Raw genomic sequence first — 20,839 nt, 5'->3', positions numbered from 1 at the left:
TGGGTGGTTATACATATGTGGTATGAAATTGCATGTGTACATTTAGGGATGAGATGGTGTAAGAGCCTACGTGTAAATGAAGGAGTTATGTGCTATCCCGTGTGTGTGTACTTCTGTGGGTGTCTGCACCTATGAATTAAGTGAATACGGACACATGGGTTGATGGGCTGCTACTAGAATAATGGATACATGGCCAGAGAGGAAACCATCCAGAAGGTTTTGTTTTGATTTTTTGTTTGTTTGTTTTGTACCAGGGATTGAACCCAAGGGTACATAACCACTGAGTCACATCCCCAGCCCTTTTTCATTTTTTAAATTTTGAGACAGAAGTCTCATTAAATTGCTTAGGGCCTTCCTAAATTTCTGAGGCTGGCTTTGAACTTGAGATCTTGCCTCAGCCTCCTGAGCTGCCAGGATTACAGGCATGCACCACTGCGCAGGGCCAGAAAATCTTTATGTGACCGGCCCCTTAAGGGACTCCCATTGCTCTGTGCTCCTAGAGGCAGATAAAGCTCAACCAGGAAGCTTGCTTGAACTGAAGGAAATTTCCTGAAGGGGAATAGTTAGACCAAAGAGTTGGATAGCAAAATGGGAACTGTGAGGAAACTGAGGATAGAGCTGGACTCATAATGATGCCCTGAGGGCAAAATGTGGGTCAGGCATGGTTGGTCACTTTGCTGACCAGAGTTACTTTTAATTTTACAGATAAAGAAACAGAGGGGCAGGGAAGTTCAGTTATTTATATGAACTTTCCCAGGTAGGGAGCCAGCAGGCCAGGATTTAGGTTCAGAGTGTTGAGCCCCAAACCCCTCCAGCAGCCCAGGATTCTGGAATGGGCTGATGCCTCTGTAGGCTCTTTTTTTTTTTTTTTTTTTAATTTATTTTTTAGTTCTCGGCGGACACAACATCTTTGTTTGTATGTGGTGCTGAGGATCGAACCCGGGCCGCACGCATGCCAGGCGAGCGCGCTACCGCTTGAGCCACATCCCCAGCCCCCCTCTGTAGGCTCTTACTGAGGGTTTGCCCTGTGCCCAGCTGGGCACTCCAAACCCCTTGGTTTCATCCACTGTTTGAAAGGTCCTGGGAAGGCCTGCTGGTGAAGGCAGGTGTCCTTTGGGGGAGGTGGCACAGGTATCTGTTTGGTGGGGTGTTGCTCAGGCTTCTGGGAGGAAGAGCTTGGGATTTTGTGTTGATTGAAGCCCCTGCATCACTAGGTTACCCTGAGAGCTACCATTAGACCTCTGGTTTCTGGGGCATCTTCAATCTCACCTGTAGTGCAGTCAGGATGGAGCCAGGTTGAAGAGGAGGAGGAGGAGGAGGCGGCGGCGGTGGCGGCGGCGGCGGCGGCTAGGGCGATTCTGCCAGTCTTCTTGGAGAGAAGAGCTTGTGTTCTGAAGGAGGACCTGGGTCATGGGCCCTTCTTGGAGCCAGGTTTTCTTCTTCCCAGGTATGTGGAGCTGGTCAATACCGCCTGCACCTTCGAGCCACACGAGAGCTTCTTCAGCCTCTTCTCTGACCCCCGCAGTACTCGCCTCACCAGGATCCACCTCCGTGAGGACCTGGTGCAGGACCAGGATCTGGAGGCTATTCGCAAGCAGGTAAGACTGTTCTCATCAGGGCACTGGTCACAGACAGGGGAAGTTGGCTGAGAGAGTCAGACAAAGGGCAGAGACAGATCCGGGTGCCTCCCGCACAACCATCAGTGCCCGGTGCCCTTCCCACTGTGTGAGCCCCTCCCCAGTCACCTGGAGGGCAGGGCAAGGCGCGGGCAGGGGTGGGTGTTAGTGTTGACGAAGCTGTGCCTGATCCCAGGACCTGGTTGAGCTGTACCTGACCAATTGTGAGAAGCTGTCCGCCAAGAGCCTGCAGACATTGCGGAGTTTCAGCCACACCCTGGTGTCCTTGAGCCTCTTCGGCTGTGCCAACATTTTCTACGAGGAGGAGAACCCGGGGGGCTGTGAAGACGAGTGCCTCGTCAACCCCACCTGCCAGGTGCTGGTGAAGGACTTCACCTTCGAGGGCTTTAGCCGCCTGCGCTTCCTCAACCTGGGCCGCATGATCGATGGGGTCCCTGTGGAGTCACTGCTACGGCCGCTCAACTCTCTGGCCGCCTTGGACCTCTCAGGCATTCAGACGAGTGACGCCGCCTTCCTAACCCAGTGGAAGGACAGCCTGGTGTCCCTTGTGCTCTACAACATGGACCTTTCAGATGACCACATCCGTGTCATTGTCCAGCTGCACAAGCTGCGGTGAGCTGCTGGCCTGAGCTCCCTGGGCAGGGCAGAGGGGACGAGGGTGGTGTCAATCCTGGAGGGTTCAGGGGCCCCTGGCTAAACCCAGGGTGGGGATGCAAGAGCCGCTTGGTTCCTTAAACTCAGCCCAGTGTTTCAGTCAGATGAGGACTGCTGAGGGCACCTGGGTTCCCTCAGGATTTTTCCCAGAATGTCCTGGAGTAGTTGTGGCAGGCATGGGCCCTCCCCTGCTGTGGACTGAAGGAGTAGGGGTCCTGACCTAGCGCCCCCCCCACCCAATATCCAGACACCTAGACATCTCCCGAGACCGCCTCTCCAGCTACTACAAGTTCAAGCTGACCCGGAAGGTGCTGAGCCTCTTTGTACAAAAGCTTGGAAACCTAATGTCCCTGGACATTTCTGGTCACATGATCCTGGAGAACTGCAGCATTTCCAAGATGGACGAGGAAGCTGGGCAGACCAGGTAGGACCCACCTCTGCGGTTGCTGGTCAGGAGCTGATCATCAAGCACTTACTAAGGGCCCCTCTGCCAAGGGCTGTGCTGGGCACTGGGATGAAGAAGCAAATCAGACCTGCCCACTCTGGTCTGTAAGTCAGTGAGGACAGACATTTGGAGGACTATGGCCTGAGGGTCAAGAAAGAGAGAGGAGGAGAAATGGGTTTACCAGTTTCTGAGTTTGCCAAAGGAGAAGTTTTCCACAGAGGGGTCAGCGTGTGCAGAGGCTGCAGCCAAGAGCATGAGAGACCAGGAAGTCGCCAGCTGTTCTGAGGGAGGGCACAGTGTGATAAGAGACGGTAAGAGGGGAGGCTGCAGGATCTGCCCCCATCAGGTGTCTCTGGAGAGGCGTTGGTTCCTGGGTAGCTTGATGGAGAGGTCTCTTCAAACCCAGCCACCTGTAATTAGCTTTGGCTTGTGGCCAGTTCCAGCTAGCTGGTGTTTGCCTGATGAGCTTGTCCCTTTGCAATTGAGGGTGGACCCTAAGGACAGCACAGCTTGACTAGAGTGGCAGTTGGTATATTCTAAGGATGGCTGCAACAATACCTTCTGTCCCACATATTCTGCTACAGTGTGACCTTGCCACCCTTCAATCAAGTGGTGAGGTCTAGGTCTGGGGTTGTAGCTCAGTGGTAGAGCGCTTGCCTAGCACGTGTGAGGCACTGGGCTCAATCCTCAGCACCACATAAAAATAAATAAATAAAGGTATTAAAAAAAAAAAGAGGTGGGGTCTATGTCCCCAACCCTTAAAAGGGAGAAAAAAAAAAAAAACTTAAAAAGGAAGTGTCTGGAGTGCCTAGAAGAGAGAATGTTAAGTAGATGCCTAACCACTCTTGGGGAGAGGCCCAGGTCAGGCCCCAAGCCACTGATCACAGTACACTCTTTCCCAGCATCGAGCCTTCCAAGAGCAGCATCATGCCTTTCCGGGCTCTGAAGAGGCCACTGCAGTTCCTCGGGCTCTTTGAGACCTCCCTGTGTCGCCTCACACACATTCCCGCCTACAAAGTGAGAGGCGGGGAGTGGAGGGTGCCTGGGGGAGGGGGAGCTCTGGGAGAAGGGAAGCCCTGGGTGGGGCATGACAGTGTCTGGGGCCAGAAACCAAGCTGGGATCTGGGGTCCCACCCTGGCCTCTTCTGGCTTGTCCTAAGCATACCCCATCCCCAGGTAAGTGGTGACAAAAATGAGGAGCAGGTGCTGAACGCCATCGAGGCCTATACGGAGCACCGGCCTGAGATCACCTCTCGGGCCATCAACCTGCTTTTTGACATTGCACGAATTGAACGCTGCAATCAGCTTCTGAGGGCCTTGAAGGTCAGCCCCAAACTCTAGACCCTGCGCATCCCCAGGGAGCAGCCAGTCACGCCTTCTGAACCCCAACCCCACCCGACAGTGCCTGCCTTGCTTCCCCGGCCTCTTCCCGGCCCTGCCCTCCCCCCAACCCCCTCCCTAGGCCTGCCTGCCCCAGAGGAGCTGCCAAGCCCCCCTAGTGCCCACCTGTTATAACTCTCACAGCTCTTCCAACCCAGGCCCCACCCTGTCTTAACACAGCTGGTCATCACTGCCCTCAAGTGCCACAAATATGACAAGAACATTCAGGTGACAGGCAGCGCTGCACTCTTCTACCTGACCAATTCCGAATATCGCTCAGAGCAGAGTGTCAAGCTGCGCCGGCAGGTCATCCAGGTGGTGCTGAATGGCATGGAATCCTACCAGGAGGTGACGGTGAGCCCCCTGCCCACCATAGCCCACACATCCTGGCCTAGGCATCCCTTTCCTGCCCCCTGGGCCCAGACACGGTGCTTCCTTACCTGGCTCTGTGTGCCTCCTTCCCAGATCCCCTTCCCAGGGCAACCCTCTCTGACTCCTGGATCTGGCACTCAGGTTCGCCAGAACATAGCCCCATCAGTGGTCCATGACCCACAGTGTCTACCCTCAGTCACTTTGCTCCACATGGAGCCCAAGGATCCTGGCCTCCTGCCTGGGGGCCTCAGGCCTGCTGTCTCTGCCCCTTCTGCCCCAGCACACTCTGTCTTGATGTGTTCTTTCTACTAGCTACTTCTCTTATAAAAGTAATAAAATTTTTCACCATACAACAATTATAGTTACAGAGGTTAAAAAATAAATAAATAAATATCTCCCCTAATCCCACCACCCAGAGATAATCACCATTGCCAATGGATACATACTGTTCTGTGTTTTAGTCTGTGGATATGTGTTTAGTAAATGGGGTAATTTTCTAAAGTCTCTGTACTATTCGTAAAATATGAATGTTTACATTAACAGTGTCTTGTGAATGTGAGCATCTCTCATGTCAGCAAACATCTCTTGTAACACATTTGTGTATGTGTGTGTGTGTGTGTGTGTATGAGAGAGAGAGAGAAAAGAGAGAGTGTGTGTTTGTGTGTGTGTGATGGAACCCAGGGCCTTGTGATGCTATGTAAATGCTCTATCACTAACTAGCCAAATCCCCAACCCTAACAGTTTTTTGTTTTTTTTTCCTGGTACTTGGGATCAAACTTGGGGCCTTGCACATAAGCAAGTACTCTACCATTGAACCTACATCCCATCCCCAGCCCGCAAAAAAGTTTGGGAGGGATACTAGGGATTGAACCTGCATTCTACCATCAAGCTACATTACACTCCCAGCCCTCTATTTTATTTTTCATCTTGAGATAGTCTCGATAAGTTGCTTGAACTTAGGATGCTCCTGTCTCAGCTTCCTGGGATTATAGGCCTTTGCCACCACATCCAGCATAATTTTTTTTTTAAGAGAAAGAGAGAGAGAATTTTTTAATATTTATTTTTTAGTTTTCAGTGGACACAACATCTTTTTTTTTTTTTTAGAGAGAGAGAGAATATTTATTTTTTAGTTTTCGGCAGACACAACATCTTTGTTTGTATGTGGTGCTGGGGATCGAACCTGGGCCGCATACATGCCAGGCGAGCGCGCTACCGCTTGAGCCACATCCCCAGCCCCATCTTTATTTTTTATGTGGTGCTGAGGATCAAACCCAGCGCCCCGCGCATGCCGGACAAACGCACTACCACTTGAGCCACATCCCCAGCCCTCCAGCACAATTTTTTAAAATAGTGTCTCTTTTCTTATTAAAAAGTAAGATATCTAATGCTAAAAAAAAAAATGATTAAATCTTTGCTGGACACAGTGGTACACACCTGTAATCCCAGCAACTCGGAAGGCTGAGGCAGGAAGATTCCAAATTCAAGGGTTGCCTAGGCAACTTAGCAAAATAAAAAGAACTGGGAATGTAGCTCAGTGGTACAGGACCCTAGTGTTTAATCTCCAGTACCAAAAACAAAACAGAAAAAGCGAAAAACAAAATACCTCAAATAATACAAGATTGAATTGTCTAGAAATTGAAAATCATTCACAGTCTGCTCCAAGCTGCAGATACAGCTGGCTCTGACAATTCAGTTTTATAATTGTTGACCCCAACATGGTGCCCACTGTCCTTTTCCACAGAATGACCAGTCAGCCATGGCCTCTAAGGGAGCATTGAGGCGTTGGCCGAGCCCCATACCACAGGCTTGCAGGTTAGGGCTCTGCCAAATTATTGAGTCAGGTCCCCATGGTGGAAAATTTAGGTTGCTTTTTAATCTTTTACTCTTCACTTAATTGATCATCATCATAATGTATTTCTAGAGTAGAATTGCACAGGCAATGTGTGTGTGTGTTTTTAAGCATCTGGCATTTGTTGCCACATTGTTCCCCAGAAAGGCCAGTGTGGGGACACACCCTCTGCAGGGATGAGAACACCCACTTCTCCAGCCTTCACAGTGATTGTTCTTTCTACATTAAGATCAATTTTATAATCAGATAAAAAACAATGTCTTTTCTTTTTGTACTGGGGATTGAAAGCAGGCACTTTACCACTGAGCCACATCCCCAGCCCTTTTTATTTTGGGACAGGCTCTTGCTCAGTGACTGAGGCTGGCCTTGAGTTTGTGATTCTCCTGCCTCAGCCTCCTGCATTGTTGGGAATACAAGTGTGCACCATTGCACCTGGCTGGGATATATATTTTTAAAAATATTTTTTAACCTTATCTTTTATTTATTCTTGTTTTAAATTATTTTATTTTATTTTTATATTTTTAGTTGTAGATGGACACAATACCTTCATTTTATTTGTTATTTTTATTTTTTTATATGGTGCCAGGGATCAAACCCAGTGCCTCACACATGCTAGGCAAGTACTCTACCATTGAGCCACAACCCTAGCTCTTATTTATTCATTTTTTTATGTGATGTGCTAGGCAAGTGTTCTACCCCGTTTTTTTTAAAATGGGAAAAAAAATCTAATTGGAGACTCCCAGATGAATAAATAAGCCCTATAAAACAAATGGCAATTAAAATAACAAGATATCACATGTAATCTTAAGAGCATGTTGGTACCCAACATTGACCAAGGAGTGCAGAGCACCCTTATACTTTCTACTGGTGTGGGATGAATTGTACAGTCTTTTGGGGGACAATTGGAAGAACCTATGAAAATTTTAAAGGTATCTATTTTTCAGTCCAGTTAGAAATGGAAACTGGAGCTGGGCATATCCCTGAGCACAACAGTAATCCCAGTGACTAAGGAGGCTGAGGCAGGAGGATCAGATGCTTAAGGCCAGTGTCAGCAGTTTGGCGAGACTCTGTATTACAATAAAATAAAAGGATCAAGAATATAACTCAGTTGTAGAGCACCCCTGGGTTCAATCCCCAACACCAATAATAATAATAATACACATACACACAGAGAGATACATTTATGTACACCCTTATTTGATTAAGTAGAAATCAGAAGAAACTAAAATACTTTAGGAATAGGGTACTGGAAAAGTAACATATGGTCCAGCCACACAATGGGCTGTTATGGTAGAATCCCTAGGTCCTGGGCTGGGCTGTGGCTCATGGGTAGAGTACTTGTCTAGTGTGTGGGAGGCACTGGGTTTGAGCCCCTGCACCACAGAAAAATAAATATAGGTATCGTGTCCATTTGCAACTAAATTTATTTTTATTTTTTTATATTTATTTTAGTTTTAGGTGAACACAATATTTTATTTTTATGTGGTACTGAGGATCGAACCCAGTGCCTCACACATGCTAGGCGAGTACTCTACCTCTGAGCTACAGCCCCAGCCCCGTTTCCAATTAAAAAAAAAAAAAAAAAAACTCTCTAGATCCTACATGGAAAAATGTCCACCTCCTCCCCCACAAATATATGTTTGTATTTTCATGATGGAAAAAATCTAGAAGGATGTGCACTATCATTAACAGTGATCATTTCTGGGGAATGAAATGGGAGACTTTTCTGCTCAGATAGCATTATATGAACTTTTTTGTGTGATGCTGGGGATCAAACCTAGATAGAGCTGGGGATATAGCTGTTGGTAGAGTGCCTGCCGGGCAGGCACTCTACCAACAGCTATATCCCCAGCTCTATATGAATTTTTACAGCAAATAAGTATTGCTTTTATAATTTCAACTTTTCTTAAATTAAAAAAAAAATAACGGGCCTGGCGCCATGGCACACACCTGTAATCCCAGCAGATTGAGAGGCTGAGGAAGAAGGATCACAAGTTCAAAGCCAGCCTCAGCAATTTAGCGAGGCCCTATCTCATAATAAAAAAGGGCTGGGGATGTGTCTTAGTGGTAAAGCTCCCCTGGTTCAGTCCTGTACCAAAAAGAAAAAAATGGGAGGCTGCGGACAGTGGGTGCACACATGTAATCCTAGTTACTCAAGGCTGAGGCAGGATCATGAATTAGAAGCCAACCTGAGCAATTTAGTGAGACCCTGTCTCAAAATAAACTTTAAAAAGGGTTGGTATGCTCAGTTATAGAACACTTGCCTAGCATGCATGAAGCCCTGGGTTCCATCTTCAGCACCTCAAAAGAAAATGTGTGTGAGTATGTGTGTGTAAAAGAGAGAGAGAAAAAGAGAGAGAAGCTTGTTGGAGGAAAAGAACTAAAAGTTAATCAAGGGTTATGTTCTCTAAATTACGTGTTTAATAAACTATGGTGAACATCCAATACCTAATAAGAAAAAAAGGAGGAAATTAGATGGTAAGGAAAACGTGCTGACACTGTAAAACTACATGTAAACCTGCAGACAGTGTGGAGAGCAACTGAGCATGTGGAGCAACCAGAGCCTCAGACACTGCTGCTAGGAGTATCGACTAGCATGGCCACTCTGAAAAAGTTGGGCATTACCTAGTAAAGTTGAAGATATGCACACCGTGTGATCCAGAAGTCCCACCAGGCATGTGGGCCCTAGAGTAGCCCATGCCATGTACAGTACACTGTGTACAGTGGCCAACTGTGGAAGTCACGTAATGTCCATCAGCAGAGGAATGGATGGCTCAACTGGAGTACCATTCAATGGAATACTATATTGCAATGAAGTGATCTTACAAACTGTTGAGCAGAAAGAGCAAGGAGACCCAGGCGTGATGGAGCACTCCTGTAATCCCAGTGACCTAAAAGACTGAGGCAGGAGGATCACAAATTGAAGGCCAGCCTCAGCAAATTAGCAAGCCCCTGTCTCAAAATAAAAATGTTAAAAAAGGGTTAGGGCCATAGCTCAGTGGCAGAGCTCTTGCCTAGCATGTGTGAGGCACTGGTTCGAGCCTCAGCACCACATAAAAAATAAATTAATAAACAAAGATATGTGTGTCCCTCTACAACTAAAACAATATTAAAAAAAATGTAAAAAGGTCTGGGGATATGGGGCTTAGCAGTAGAGTGCTTGCCTAGCACGCGTGAGGCACTGGGTTTGATCCTCAACACCACAAAAAAATAAAGATTATTGTGTTCACCTACAACTAAAATATTTAAAAAAAATAAAAAAGTTCTGGGGATGTAGCTTAGTGGTACTGGGGATTGAACTGGGTTCAAAAACAAACAAACAAAAAAAACCAGAAACGCAATAAGATGAAGAAATAAGAAGGGCTGGGCTGTAGGTCAGTGGAAGGGTGCCTGCCTAGCATGTAGGAGCCCTGGGTTCAATCCTGGCACCACAGAAAGAAAGAGATTGACTGATTTCCTGGGCTGGGGGCGGGGCTAGCTCTTATGGTCAGGAACGGACACATGGGGACTTTTGGTTTTGGCAGTGTTGTTTCCTGACCCAGGTGGTAGCTACCTGTGTGTTCGTTTTATAATTATAAAATCATGCACTTATGGTTATTCTTACATTCTTCTCTATGAGTATTTCTTCCAGAGAGCCTGGACCACCCAGCCCAGGTGACCTCGTGCCTCCTGAGAGTGCCCTGAGCCCTGCCCCTGAGCTCTGCTCCTGAGTCCACCCCTGAACTTGCTCTGTTTGTCTCCCACCCTGCCCAGGTGCAGCGGAACTGCTGCCTGACCCTCTGCAACTTCAGCATCCCCGAGGAGCTGGAGTTCCAGTACCGCCGGGTCAATGAACTGCTGCTCAGCATTCTCAACCCCACCCGGCAGGATGAGTCCATCCAGCGCATCGCCGTGCACCTGTGCAACGCCCTGGTCTGCCAGGTGGACAATGACCACAAGGAAGCCGTGGGCAAGATGGGCTTTGTCGTGGTATGTGTGGCTTGCTTCTGCCTGTCACTGAGGAGCCATGCCTGCCACACTCCATCATAGATCGTGTTGGTGGGGACTGGGGCTGGATGTGAGGAGTGGGGAGGAAGGTACATGGAGGCAGGAAGGATTTAGACTAGACCAAGGAAAGCACTTCCTCCTCCCATTTCTTTTTTTTTCCGGTGCTGTGGAATCAAACCCAGACCCTTGGGCATGCTAAGCATGTCTCTCTCGCTGAGCTACGTCCCCAGCTCCTGGAAGAATTTCTTAGTGGTGAATGTTGCTTATGACTATGGATTCCTCACCCTTCTCCCATCCCCTGCTGCTCATCTATCTGGTCCCACTTTACAAGTCATTGTTGCCTCTTCAGACCAGATTGGTGTTCCCATATGCACCCAGTCAGATGAGGCCAGCACATTCCACGTGGGCCTCCCCTCCCCTGGCCCAGCTAGCTCTTGAGGGAGAAGCACGGTGCTTGTCTGGGGTCACTGTGTCCACAGCACTTCCCCACCCAGGACAAGCCAGCTCCTCTCCTATTTTGCTGAGGAAGCACAGGCTACTAGAGGGAAGGCCGTGGCCAAAGTCACAGCAAGTCAGCTCAGGGCTGGGACCCGAACCCGGGCTTCCTGGTGCCAAGTTCCAAGCACTGTGCCTCCTGAGCCTTCCAGTAGCCTCCCAGGGCCATATGGAGATTTGATCTTGTTGGGATGTGTTGGTCAAGAATGGATCACCAGCTCCACTCTTCATTGTCCTGGGTTTCTGGGGGCAAGCTCGTTTGGAGCCCAGCCCTCTGGCAAGTTCCTTCTTCCACCCACAGACTATGCTGAAGTTGATCCAGAAGAAGCTGCTGGACAAGATAGTAAGTCGGGTCTTCAGGAGCCACTCCGCCCTTCCCCCAGCCCAGAGGGAAAGGCTTGCCCGGGACGTCCCTATGTTGTCCAGGTGCTGAGCCCTGCCCCTCCTCCCAGTGTGACCAGGTGATGGAGTTTTCCTGGAGCGCCCTGTGGAATATCACAGATGAGACGCCTGACAACTGCGAGATGTTCCTCAATTTCAATGGCATGAAGCTCTTCCTCGACTGTCTGAAGGTAGGGTCCACCTTGCAGTGCGGGTGCCCCTGGTGGCTGTGCAACACTTTCCTGACCCTAGGCTCCCCCGGCTAGACCCATTAACACTCCTCATGGGCTCCCACGGGCCACCTCATGGGCCCCCCAGCCCAGGATTGGCTGGGAACAGGGCAAGACCCCCCTCACCTGCTTGGTCTGGCTGGGACTCTTTAGGGCCCTCCTCCCACCTCCATGGGAAACCCAGCCCCATCTTCTTTCCCAGCCATCATTTCTCAGGTTGCCCACGCTGGCTGGAGTCCATCATGGCATCAGCTGGACAGAATTCTGTCTAGTAGGACAATCTGTCAGCCTAAAAGCAGGCTCTGATCCTCACTCTAGAGTTCAAGGGCATCCCAGAAACGAATATTCTGAGCCTTGGTAAATGGAACCATGTTTGTCGAGAGCTCAGATCTCTTCTCAGCCTTTGTCTCATATAAGGATCCTCCACTTTTAATCCCTCATTGAGAGTGCCAGCTGCCCTGGCTCCACTGGAAAGCAGGAAGCCTGTGGTAACCCCTTTGTCTAGTTGGAATGGCCAGATAGATGCCCGCAAGCTTTCAGGTTAATGCGCCAGAAACTAAGTGATTAAGTGCTAACTGGCTGCAATGGCTCTCATTTTGCCAGGAATTCCCAGAAAAGCAGGAACTGCATCGAAATATGCTGGGACTCTTGGGGAATGTGGCAGAGGTGAAGGAGCTGCGGCCTCAGCTAATGACTTCCCAGTTCATCAGCGTCTTCAGGTTGCCTTTCCCTTTTTGCCTTGGCTGCCGGGATACTTAGAACTATGGTCTGCTCGGTTGCCACACTGTTTCTGGCCTAGGTTTCTGTTACAAATGTCACCTTCCCGCTGTACTGTGTTTCTTATCCTTTCAACTTTCTTCAAATGATCCTCTGTAACTCTCTTAAGTGACCTCAAATCCCTTTAGAAGGAGTCTGAGTATAAACAAGTGACAAAGAAGTAAATAGTAACCCTGGCATCTGGTTCCTAAGTGGCAACCCCTTGGCAGTATGGGAAGAGGGACCGGGGCTCCATTTCTTTCTGGCAGCAACCTGCTGGAGAGCAAGGCTGATGGCATCGAGGTTTCCTACAACGCCTGTGGTGTCCTCTCCCACATCATGTTTGACGGCCCCGAGGCCTGGGGCGTCTGTGAGCCGCAGCGGGAGGAGGTGGAGGAGCGCATGTGGGCAGCCATCCAGAGCTGGGACATCAACTCCCGGAGGAATATCAACTACAGGTGCGGTGCAGCCCAGGAGGTGCAGGCGGGAGGTTGTCCCCACAGGTCTGGCCAGAGTCTGCCTTCCTCCTAGTCCTCCACGGGGTTTTGTTTTTACTCCTTGAGGTACAGCCACACACAGCCAAGGGCACAGAGGACACGGACCACTTGTGCCGCTTGGTGCTCTTCGCCTGTGCTCCATGGGGCATCAAGCTCTCGGTCCCTGGAACCCTACCGCTGGCCTTCGGGCCCCCTCTTCCGGCAGCTTTTCTAGGCACACATGTCATTCCTTCCAGTCCCACTGGCGTCAGCTGCTACTGCACTGTGACAGCATCACCAGTGACCAGGCTGGTCTCCCTCACCGCCGTATGATTGAGTCACTTGCTTTGTGCCGTGCTGTCCCGGTGGACGGATACGTTGGGCACGCACAGTGGAGGGTTGGGATCACACCAGCAGCTCTGCTGAGGCCCCAAGTACTAGAGCTCCGGGGTGGGGTGGGGTGGGGTGGGGTGCTGGCCCTGAGCTTCTCCTGGTACCTTTTTTGGGGGCTTTTGAACCATAACTTCAGGTTGGCCCACGCATGACCCTGGGAGGAGGTGCGGTCATTCTTTCTTCTGCTTCCTACTTTGCTTTTCCCCTCCCTACCCCACGTTGGACCCCTGTGCTGAGCTCCCCAGCTTTCTGCCCCACCCGACTTGTGGCCTCCTGCCTCCCTCTCGGGCTCTTGGGAGTTCCTTGGTGGAGCTTGCAGTGAGGTAAAGGGCCAGCTCTGCTTCTCCCTGGCGTCTTACCCTTGTTCCTCCTAAGGACCCTTCAGGGTGGAGAAGCCTCAGGCAAGAAAAGCTTCACCCCCACTCCCCGGCAGAAATGACTTTGGTTTCTCTTCCTCAGGTCCTTTGAGCCAATTCTCCGCCTCCTTCCCCAGGGCATCTCTCCTGTCAGCCAGCACTGGGCAACCTGGGCCCTGTACAACCTCGTGTCTGTCTACCGTGAGTGCCCACTGCTCCTGGTCCCACCACTCACCCCCCTGAGAGCAGAGTGGCCCCCCGGGAGCACTAGGAGAGCTGGTCGGCACTGGGCCTCAGAGCAGAGCCTCCCGCTGTCCAGCACTGTGCGATGCTGGCGAGAATCAACCAACCTTCACAGCAGCTCCTTCTGTGTGGGCCACTGCTCTGGGTGATATTTGTCACTGAACAAGCACTGGGGGAAAAGATGCAGCCACACTGAAGCATAGCAGGGAAGTCTTTCCAGGGAGTCACTGCTGCCCTGCAGGTGGACACAGTTCCACCCACTAGGCCAGGCAAATGTGGCTTGTCCCTGCTTCCAGCAGGGCCCTTCCACCTAGCTGCCCCCTTCAGGTAGTCCTCAAAGCAAGGGTGGGTTTCTGGTACAGGCTGATGAAAGAGCCTCCCTGCCATCAGCTGTCTGCCCTACCTCACAGCCGACAAGTACTGCCCCCTGCTGGTCAGAGAAGGTGGAATGCCCCTTCTGAGGGACGTGATCAAGATGGCAACTGCAAGGCAGGAGACCAAGGAAATGGCCCGGTAAGAGACCAGCAGTGTGCTGCTGCCTGGAGCCTTGATGTGGGGCGTGAGGGACACCGTGGGCCCCTCTGCTGGTTAGAAATAGCCAAGTTCCCAGGGGCCACTCAGGGTCATTTCAGCCACAATATGCTGGGAAACCAGATGGTAGAGCTCGGAGTAGAGCCCGCTACCCTTATTTGTGAGCTTAGTCTTCTTTCAGTCCCAACAAATTCCACCCTTTATGTCCAGGCACTACCAAGTAACTTATATTTTTGGCCAAAGACATTGTAAAAGAAAAGGACAAAGTGTGATAAGGTACATTCGATCAATTAGATGGCAGAAGGCGAGTGAACTTCTCTGAAGGTGAATGAGAGTCACAATAAAAGAAAAAAGCATTGCCTCTGTTGGGCGGGAGGTGCAGCTCACTGGCAGATCACTTGCCTAATGTGTGTGGAGCCCTGGGTTCAAACCCCAGCACCGCAGACATGTTGATGTGAAGGTCATGGACGTGCCAGACTCAGCAGCTTCAGTTGCTGTGCAGGTTCCATTGCTGGGTCTGAAACATCAGTTCCGATTCTCCCATCAACCTGTGTCCCAGAAACACTCAAGGGTGGTATGTGTCAGAACCAGCCGTGACGACCTTCCTATCTCCAAGATCCTTTCCAGAAGGGAGTGCAGTCCAGTCTACATCGGTGGACTCCTGTTGTAGTTCTGAACGTGGGGTAGAGTAGAAGGAAACCTGGAGAGACTGGGCCTGGTGCGCAGAGCTCCCAGACAATGACGCCCCCGGCCAGAGCCAGCAACTGGTTCTGCCAGTGTTTCTGGAGAAAGCGCTGCCTAAACATTAATTGACAGATTTGTTTTGAGTTTGGGAGTGATGAAATGAATGGTTTTCAAACTTAACTCCCCAAAAAATCACGAGGAAAATTTGTTTAAAATTTGGGCTGGGGGTATGGCTCAATGGCAGAGCACTTGTCTTGACGTGAGAGGCACTGGGTTTGATCCTCAGCACCACATAAAAACAAATAAACAAAGATATTGTGTCCATGTATAACTTAAAAAAATTTTTAAATAAAATAGACAAGCCCAGCCAGGTGCAGTGGTGCACACCTGTAATCCCAGCGACTCAGGAGATAGAGACTTGAGACCAGCCTGGGCAACGTAGCGAGGCCCTAAGCAACTTAGCGAGACCCTGTCTCAAAATTAAAAAGAGCTGGGGATGTGGCTCAGTGGTTAAGTGCCCCTGGGTTCAATCCCCAGTACACCCCTACCTACAAAAAAAGACCTTTTTGTTTTGTAGTGCATTTAGGAAACACAGTAAACAGAGATCCCAGGATATTTGAAAAACACACATCCACACACATCCACACACATCCATATTGAGATACAATTAAAAAAAGAAAAAGGAAAAGAAGAGCACTGGATAAGCCTGGCCAGTAAACTGGGCGTTCAGGAAAAGGCCTCAGCGCTCCTGCGTGGCCCACTCTGGGCCTTTCCCCTGAAGAGGCCTGTTAGCGCATGGGGTTCCCTGTTAACATGGGGAGTCGGCAGGGAGCCCCTAGCCCAGAGGCTTTGTGTTGAATGGGCAAGCTGTCTAGGTCTAGGTGGCACCTGACAGCAGTGGGCAGCAGTTCCCAGGGGTCAGGCTGGAGCACACAGCGCCCTTACCTAGCCTGGGCCTGCTGCCGGGACAGAGCGTCTGGTTTCTGGGTGTGCAGCTACTTGAGAACCTCTAGTAGACCTGAGGAAAGAGGAAGGTACTGCCGAGGAGAGGGACAGGGGGCTTGGGAGGTGAGCTGTCCATGGTGCCGTGGGGCTGAGGGTGGTCGGGAGCAGAGGAAGCGGGGAGGGGAGCCTGGGTGATTCATGGCAGGGAAACCTCTTCCTGGGTGCTTCTCCATCCACCCTGTGCCCTTCATTCGGTCAGTGCTGCATGGCCCCTGTTGACCAGCTGCGGGTCTCCAGGACCCACCACACCCTCCAACCCTCTCCCCCCTGTCTGCAGCAAGGTGATTGAGCACTGCAGCAACTTTAAAGAGGAGAACATGGACACGTCCAGATAGAGGTCTCAGCCCGCAGACACCACTGCTCGGACCACAGGCCCGGAGCAGCCTCACGTGGCCCAGCTGGCAGGTCCCTCCAGGAGCCTCCCACGTGACAAAGACAGAGGGAACTTTTGCACAACCGACGCTTTTCCTTAACATTAGTGAGATATATATATTATATATATATATACATATATATATATTATTTTTTTGGTTAGGAAGTGTGAAGTTTTGTGTGTATGATTTCTGTACAAAAACAAAAGAAACCTCCCTGAATTCTTGCCACTTCCTTGGCCATTCTCACCCTGACTCCAAGCCTTCATTGCTGCCACACTCACTCCTACCCCAGCCAGACTACATGCCTCTAACATTGTGAGTGTCCCATCCTTTCCTGGTGACCTCAACCCTGGCCGGCCTCCCATCTGTCTGGAGAGGAGTCCGCGTGGGTCAGCCTGCTCCAGCATCCTAAGCCACACACCCAGGCCTGACAACCCCACTGGGCTCCTGGGCATGGCTGATGGAGTGTGGGGATTAAAACTGTCCCCACTGGGTCTCCCAGAAGCCTTGGTGCTCCCAGCTGTGGGCCATCAGGGGCAGGACAGTGAGTGGCTCCCAGGCCTAGGGCCAGGCTGCCCCGCTCCTGAGGCCCCACCCTCTGGCCAGGCCTGCTGCGGCCATGCTGCTATGGAGACTGCTTCTGCATCTCCCACCAGGCCCCAGGCTGTTGAAGGCCCCAGCCCAGGGATGGCCAGAACTCGGGGGCAGATTCTACTGCCCCTTCTGCCAAACACATCCCATTCCTGCCCAGCTCTGGAAGCCAGCACCTTCTGGGGCCAGGGCCTTGCTCCCAGTCTTCACAGCCCTCATTTGCCCATAAGCTCCCAAGGTGCCCAGGCACCCCCACCAGCAGAACTGAACCTGCCTCATTCACCCCTGCCTGCCCGCTGCCCAGAGGACCCCACACCTCTCCGAGGCAGGAGGTCCCCACTTTAGCCCTTCACAGTGGCAGCAGGCAGCCACCTCCAGACCAGCACTGGGACAGGCTGTACCTGGGAAACCTCTGTGCTGTGTTGCAGACCCCATGAGAGGCTGCTGCGTCTCCACACCTTGTGTAACCCCTGCTCCAACTCGGAGTTGCTTCTCATCGGACATACGGGTGGCGGGCCACAGGGAACAAGAGACCTGGGGCAGAGCCAACCCTGGAGGCGGCCTTCCTCCTTGGCCCTGTTTTGGATTCTCCTGGCTTTTCTACCTCCAGGTAGAGCAGACCAGGCAGCCTTAGGGAGACGTGACTGGCCCTTTTCTCCCTGAGTCTTTCCCTCCAGGCCCTGGGAAGGGGGCTCACCCCTGTTCCCTCCAGTGAGGCAGATGGCCACCTTGGCCCCTTCCTTCCATCCCAGGCCCCAACAGCCCCAGCTAGACCGGGGCAGAGCTCACTCATATCGCATTGCTTTCTCAGCCTGGGGCCCGGGGAAATGTCTGTACTTTGGGATGTCACAGAAATACATTTTTGTGCAAAGTGCAGCAGAACAGAGAGTCTTTTTTTGTTGTTGTTGTTTGTTTGTTTGTCTAAAGAGCGTCTTTCTTGCAGAGGGGCTGAGAGTGCTGGCCTGGGGGGCATCTTGGCAGGAGTCTGGAATGTGCGTAGCTTTGTGGTAGGTAGGGCTGTGTCTGGGGATTTGTGCCCTGTCCTCAGAACAAATCAACTGCAGGTTGGGGACAGGTGGCAGGTTGAGGGTAGAATATATGTTTCCTTCACATTTTTGTCACATCCATGTCTAGACACCCAGGTCAAGGCTGGCCACTGACCAACAGGGCCCCTGCCCAGATGAGACAGACCGTTGGTAAACAGGAGGTCACAACCCTGTGGGACCCCTGGGAGAAGGCACCTCCTGCAGACTGCTAGGTGTGGACATGGGTCCCGAAGACCAGAGGCAGCTGGCTGCGGTGCTGAGGACAGGGAGCCAGCGCCTGCTCCCCGAGGAGCCCGCAGGCTTCTCCTAAGAGGAGACAGCTGAGCTGAACCCAGCAGAAAGACGGAGCCCGCCTGGGGGCCTACACATCCTAGATGGGGGACCCGCCAGGGAGAAGAGTGGCATGGGCTACGGCAGCATGAAAGGAGCAAGGGTGGCAGCAGGAGGGGAGGGGAAGTAGCTGGTACACAGTGAGGCGGCCAGGCTCCGACATTGTCCAGAGAGTCCTGGGTACGTCCAGGTTCTCTCCTTCCCTGAGGTGCCAATGGGAATAGCAGACAATAGGGTCACACTCCCTACAGGCCATGGTGAGGGTGTGGCCCTAGTCTCCATGTGAGGCAAGGCACTGGAGGCTGAGACAGAGCACCAACACCAACATTCCAGGAGCTGAGGGTGCCTCCTCCATCCTCCTCATCCCCTGCACAGGTTTCTCTCTTCCCAGGGAAGAGTCCCTATGCTACCAGGCACAGTGGTGCACATCTGTAATCCAGCCGTTCAGGAGGCTGATGCAGGAGGATTGCAAGTTCAAATGCAGCCTCAGCAACTTAGCAGGGGCCTAAACAGGTCAGAGAGGCCCTGCCTCTAAATATATATATATATATATATATATATATATATATATATATATATATATATATATATATATATATATATTTTTTTTTTTTTTTTTTTTTTTTTAAAGGGCTGGGGATATTGCTCATGGTTCAGCGCCCCTGGGTTCAATCCCCAGTACTGAAAAGAGTCCCCAGCTGCTAGCCATCCATCAGGCCTGGGGAGAAAGGGTATCAGCAACAGAGGTTTGCCTTGGAATCCTAGTGCATGATCCATTTCTGGGAGGGAATATGGGTACCATCTGCCAGGTGCTTGCCAGTGGCCGCTGGCACTGTGGAGCCTTTCTTCTGTGTGCCAGGCCCTTTGCAGTGAGCTTTGTGTACACTATTCTTCCACATAGTCCTCATGGATAGGGATGCTGAGATCCCGAGAGGCAGAGTGGCTCCTTGCCTCAGGTAGCCACAGTAGAGGAGGGAAACACAACTTCCCCAGATACGCCAGGCACCCCTCCCCCGGCCCCCCAGCCCCAGCACCTACTATTTCCTGCACACCCCATCACAGTGCCTGTGACTTCATGGGGCTGAAGTTACTTTGCATCTTGTGCTGAAATGCAAGCAACAGGCAACGTTAAGGCTCTGCTGTGGCACAGCCCAGAACCCTGCACATGGGGATGCTCATTTAAAATTTGCTGGATTGGGGACTGGGGCTGTAGCTCAGTGGCAGAGCACTCGTCTAGCATGCATGAGCACTGGGTTCGATCCTCAGCACCAAATCAAAAATAAATAAATAAAATAAAGGCATTCTGTCCATCTATAATTATAAATTAAAAAAAAATCTTGCTGGATGGGCTAGGGTTATAGTTCAATGGTAGAGCACTTGCCTAGCACATTTGAGGCACTGAGTTCAATTCTCAGCACCACATAAAATTAATAAATAAATTGTATTGTGTATACAATACATATATAAATGTATTGTATCCATACATAAATAAATGTATCCATCTACAACTACCAAATATTAAAACAAAATTTGGGCTGGGATTGTGGCTCAGCAGTAGAGTGCTCATCTAGCATGTGTGAGGCCCTGGGTTCAATCCTCAGCACAACATAAAAATAAAATAAAAGATATTGTGTCCAGGTACAACTAAAAAATAATAAATATTTTTTAAAAAACACTTGCTGGATGAGTGGAAAACAGGGGAGTGTCTGGGCTGCTAAAACAAAATATATGAGACTGGTAAGCTCTAAAGAATAGATATTGAGGCTGGATGCTGTGGCGCACACCAGTAATCTCAGCAATTTGGGAGGCTGAGGCAGGAGGCTCACAAGTTTGAGCCTCACCTCAGCAACTTTCTTGAGACCCTGTCTCAAAATTAAAAAAAAAAAAGGGCTGGAGATATAATTTAGTGGCAAAGCATCCTTGAGTTCAGTCTCCAGTACAAAACAAAAAATCGGGGCACGGTGGCGTGCACACCTATCATCCCAGCAACTCAAGAGACCGAGGCAGGAGGACTCTGAAGCCAACCTCAGAAAGTTTGCAAGACCCTGTCTCAAAATAAAAAATAAAATGGGCTGGGCATGTGGCTCAGTGATACAGTGTCCCTGGCTCCCCTCCCCAGTACAAGGAAGGAAGGAAGGAAAGAAGGAAGGAAGGGGCTGAGCAGTGACCCGTGCCAGTATCCCAGCTACTATGAAGGCTGAGGAAGGAGGATCACTTGAGCCCAGGAGTTTGATGCAGCCTGGACAACAGAGCAAGACCCCACCTAAAAAAACAAATAGGAGCTAGGATTGTGGCTCAGTGGTAGAGCGCTAGCCTAGCATGTGTGAGGCACTGGGTTTAATCCTCAGCACCACATAAAAATAAACAAAATAAAGGTATTGTATCCATATACAACCAAAAAAGAAAGTCTTAAAAAAATAAGTAAAACAAAGGTATTGTATCCATGTTCAATTAATTTTTTTTAAATAAATAAGAACAGAATTTTATTTCTCAGTTCTGGAGGCTGGGAAGTCCAAGATCAAGATGGCAGCAAGAAGACTGGTATCTGATGGAAGCTGCTCTCTGCTTCCAAGATGATGCCTTGAATCCTCCAGAGAGGAGGAATGTTATGCCCTCCTGTCCTC

The 20,839-nt window shown here is 50.5% G+C and overlaps 1 protein-coding gene across 4 annotated transcripts in view; it reads left to right on the top strand.

Moving 5' to 3' along the window:
* The window catches only part of Zer1 (zyg-11 related cell cycle regulator), a 28,587-nt gene extending 10,874 nt beyond the window's left edge, over positions 1–17,713 (top strand). For 2 of the 4 annotated variants that reach the window (XM_046451558.2, XM_046451555.2), the window contains 14 exons: positions 1,448–1,598; positions 1,813–2,249; positions 2,539–2,715; positions 3,639–3,753; positions 3,913–4,059; positions 4,297–4,470; positions 10,091–10,306; positions 11,121–11,162; positions 11,272–11,391; positions 12,034–12,149; positions 12,456–12,644; positions 13,515–13,612; positions 14,065–14,167; positions 16,152–17,713. In XM_046451558.2, coding sequence (XP_046307514.1) covers positions 1,448–1,598; positions 1,813–2,249; positions 2,539–2,715; positions 3,639–3,753; positions 3,913–4,059; positions 4,297–4,470; positions 10,091–10,306; positions 11,121–11,162; positions 11,272–11,391; positions 12,034–12,149; positions 12,456–12,644; positions 13,515–13,612; positions 14,065–14,167; positions 16,152–16,209 — 2,143 coding nt within the window. In that variant the 3' untranslated portion in view covers positions 16,210–17,713. Of the gene's footprint in view, positions 1–1,447; positions 1,599–1,812; positions 2,250–2,538; positions 2,716–3,638; positions 3,754–3,912; positions 4,060–4,296; positions 4,471–10,090; positions 10,307–11,120; positions 11,163–11,271; positions 11,392–12,033; positions 12,150–12,455; positions 12,645–13,514; positions 13,613–14,064; positions 14,168–14,687; positions 15,934–16,151 lie in introns of those variants that run through there. The other 2 variants (XM_046451556.2, XM_046451557.2) reach the window with 2 other exon arrangements.
* Positions 17,714–20,839: the final 3,126 nt, after the last annotated feature.

The sequence above is a fragment of the Marmota monax genome, unplaced genomic scaffold, assembly GCF_021218885.2.
Source record: "Marmota monax isolate L192 unplaced genomic scaffold, Marmota_monax_Labrador192_F-V1.1 WCK01_AAM20220418_F8-fsc00020, whole genome shotgun sequence".
Taxonomy (NCBI): domain Eukaryota; kingdom Metazoa; phylum Chordata; class Mammalia; order Rodentia; family Sciuridae; genus Marmota; species Marmota monax.
The sequence above is the reverse complement of the archived record's forward strand: the minus strand, read 5'-3'. Positions and strand labels throughout refer to the sequence as shown.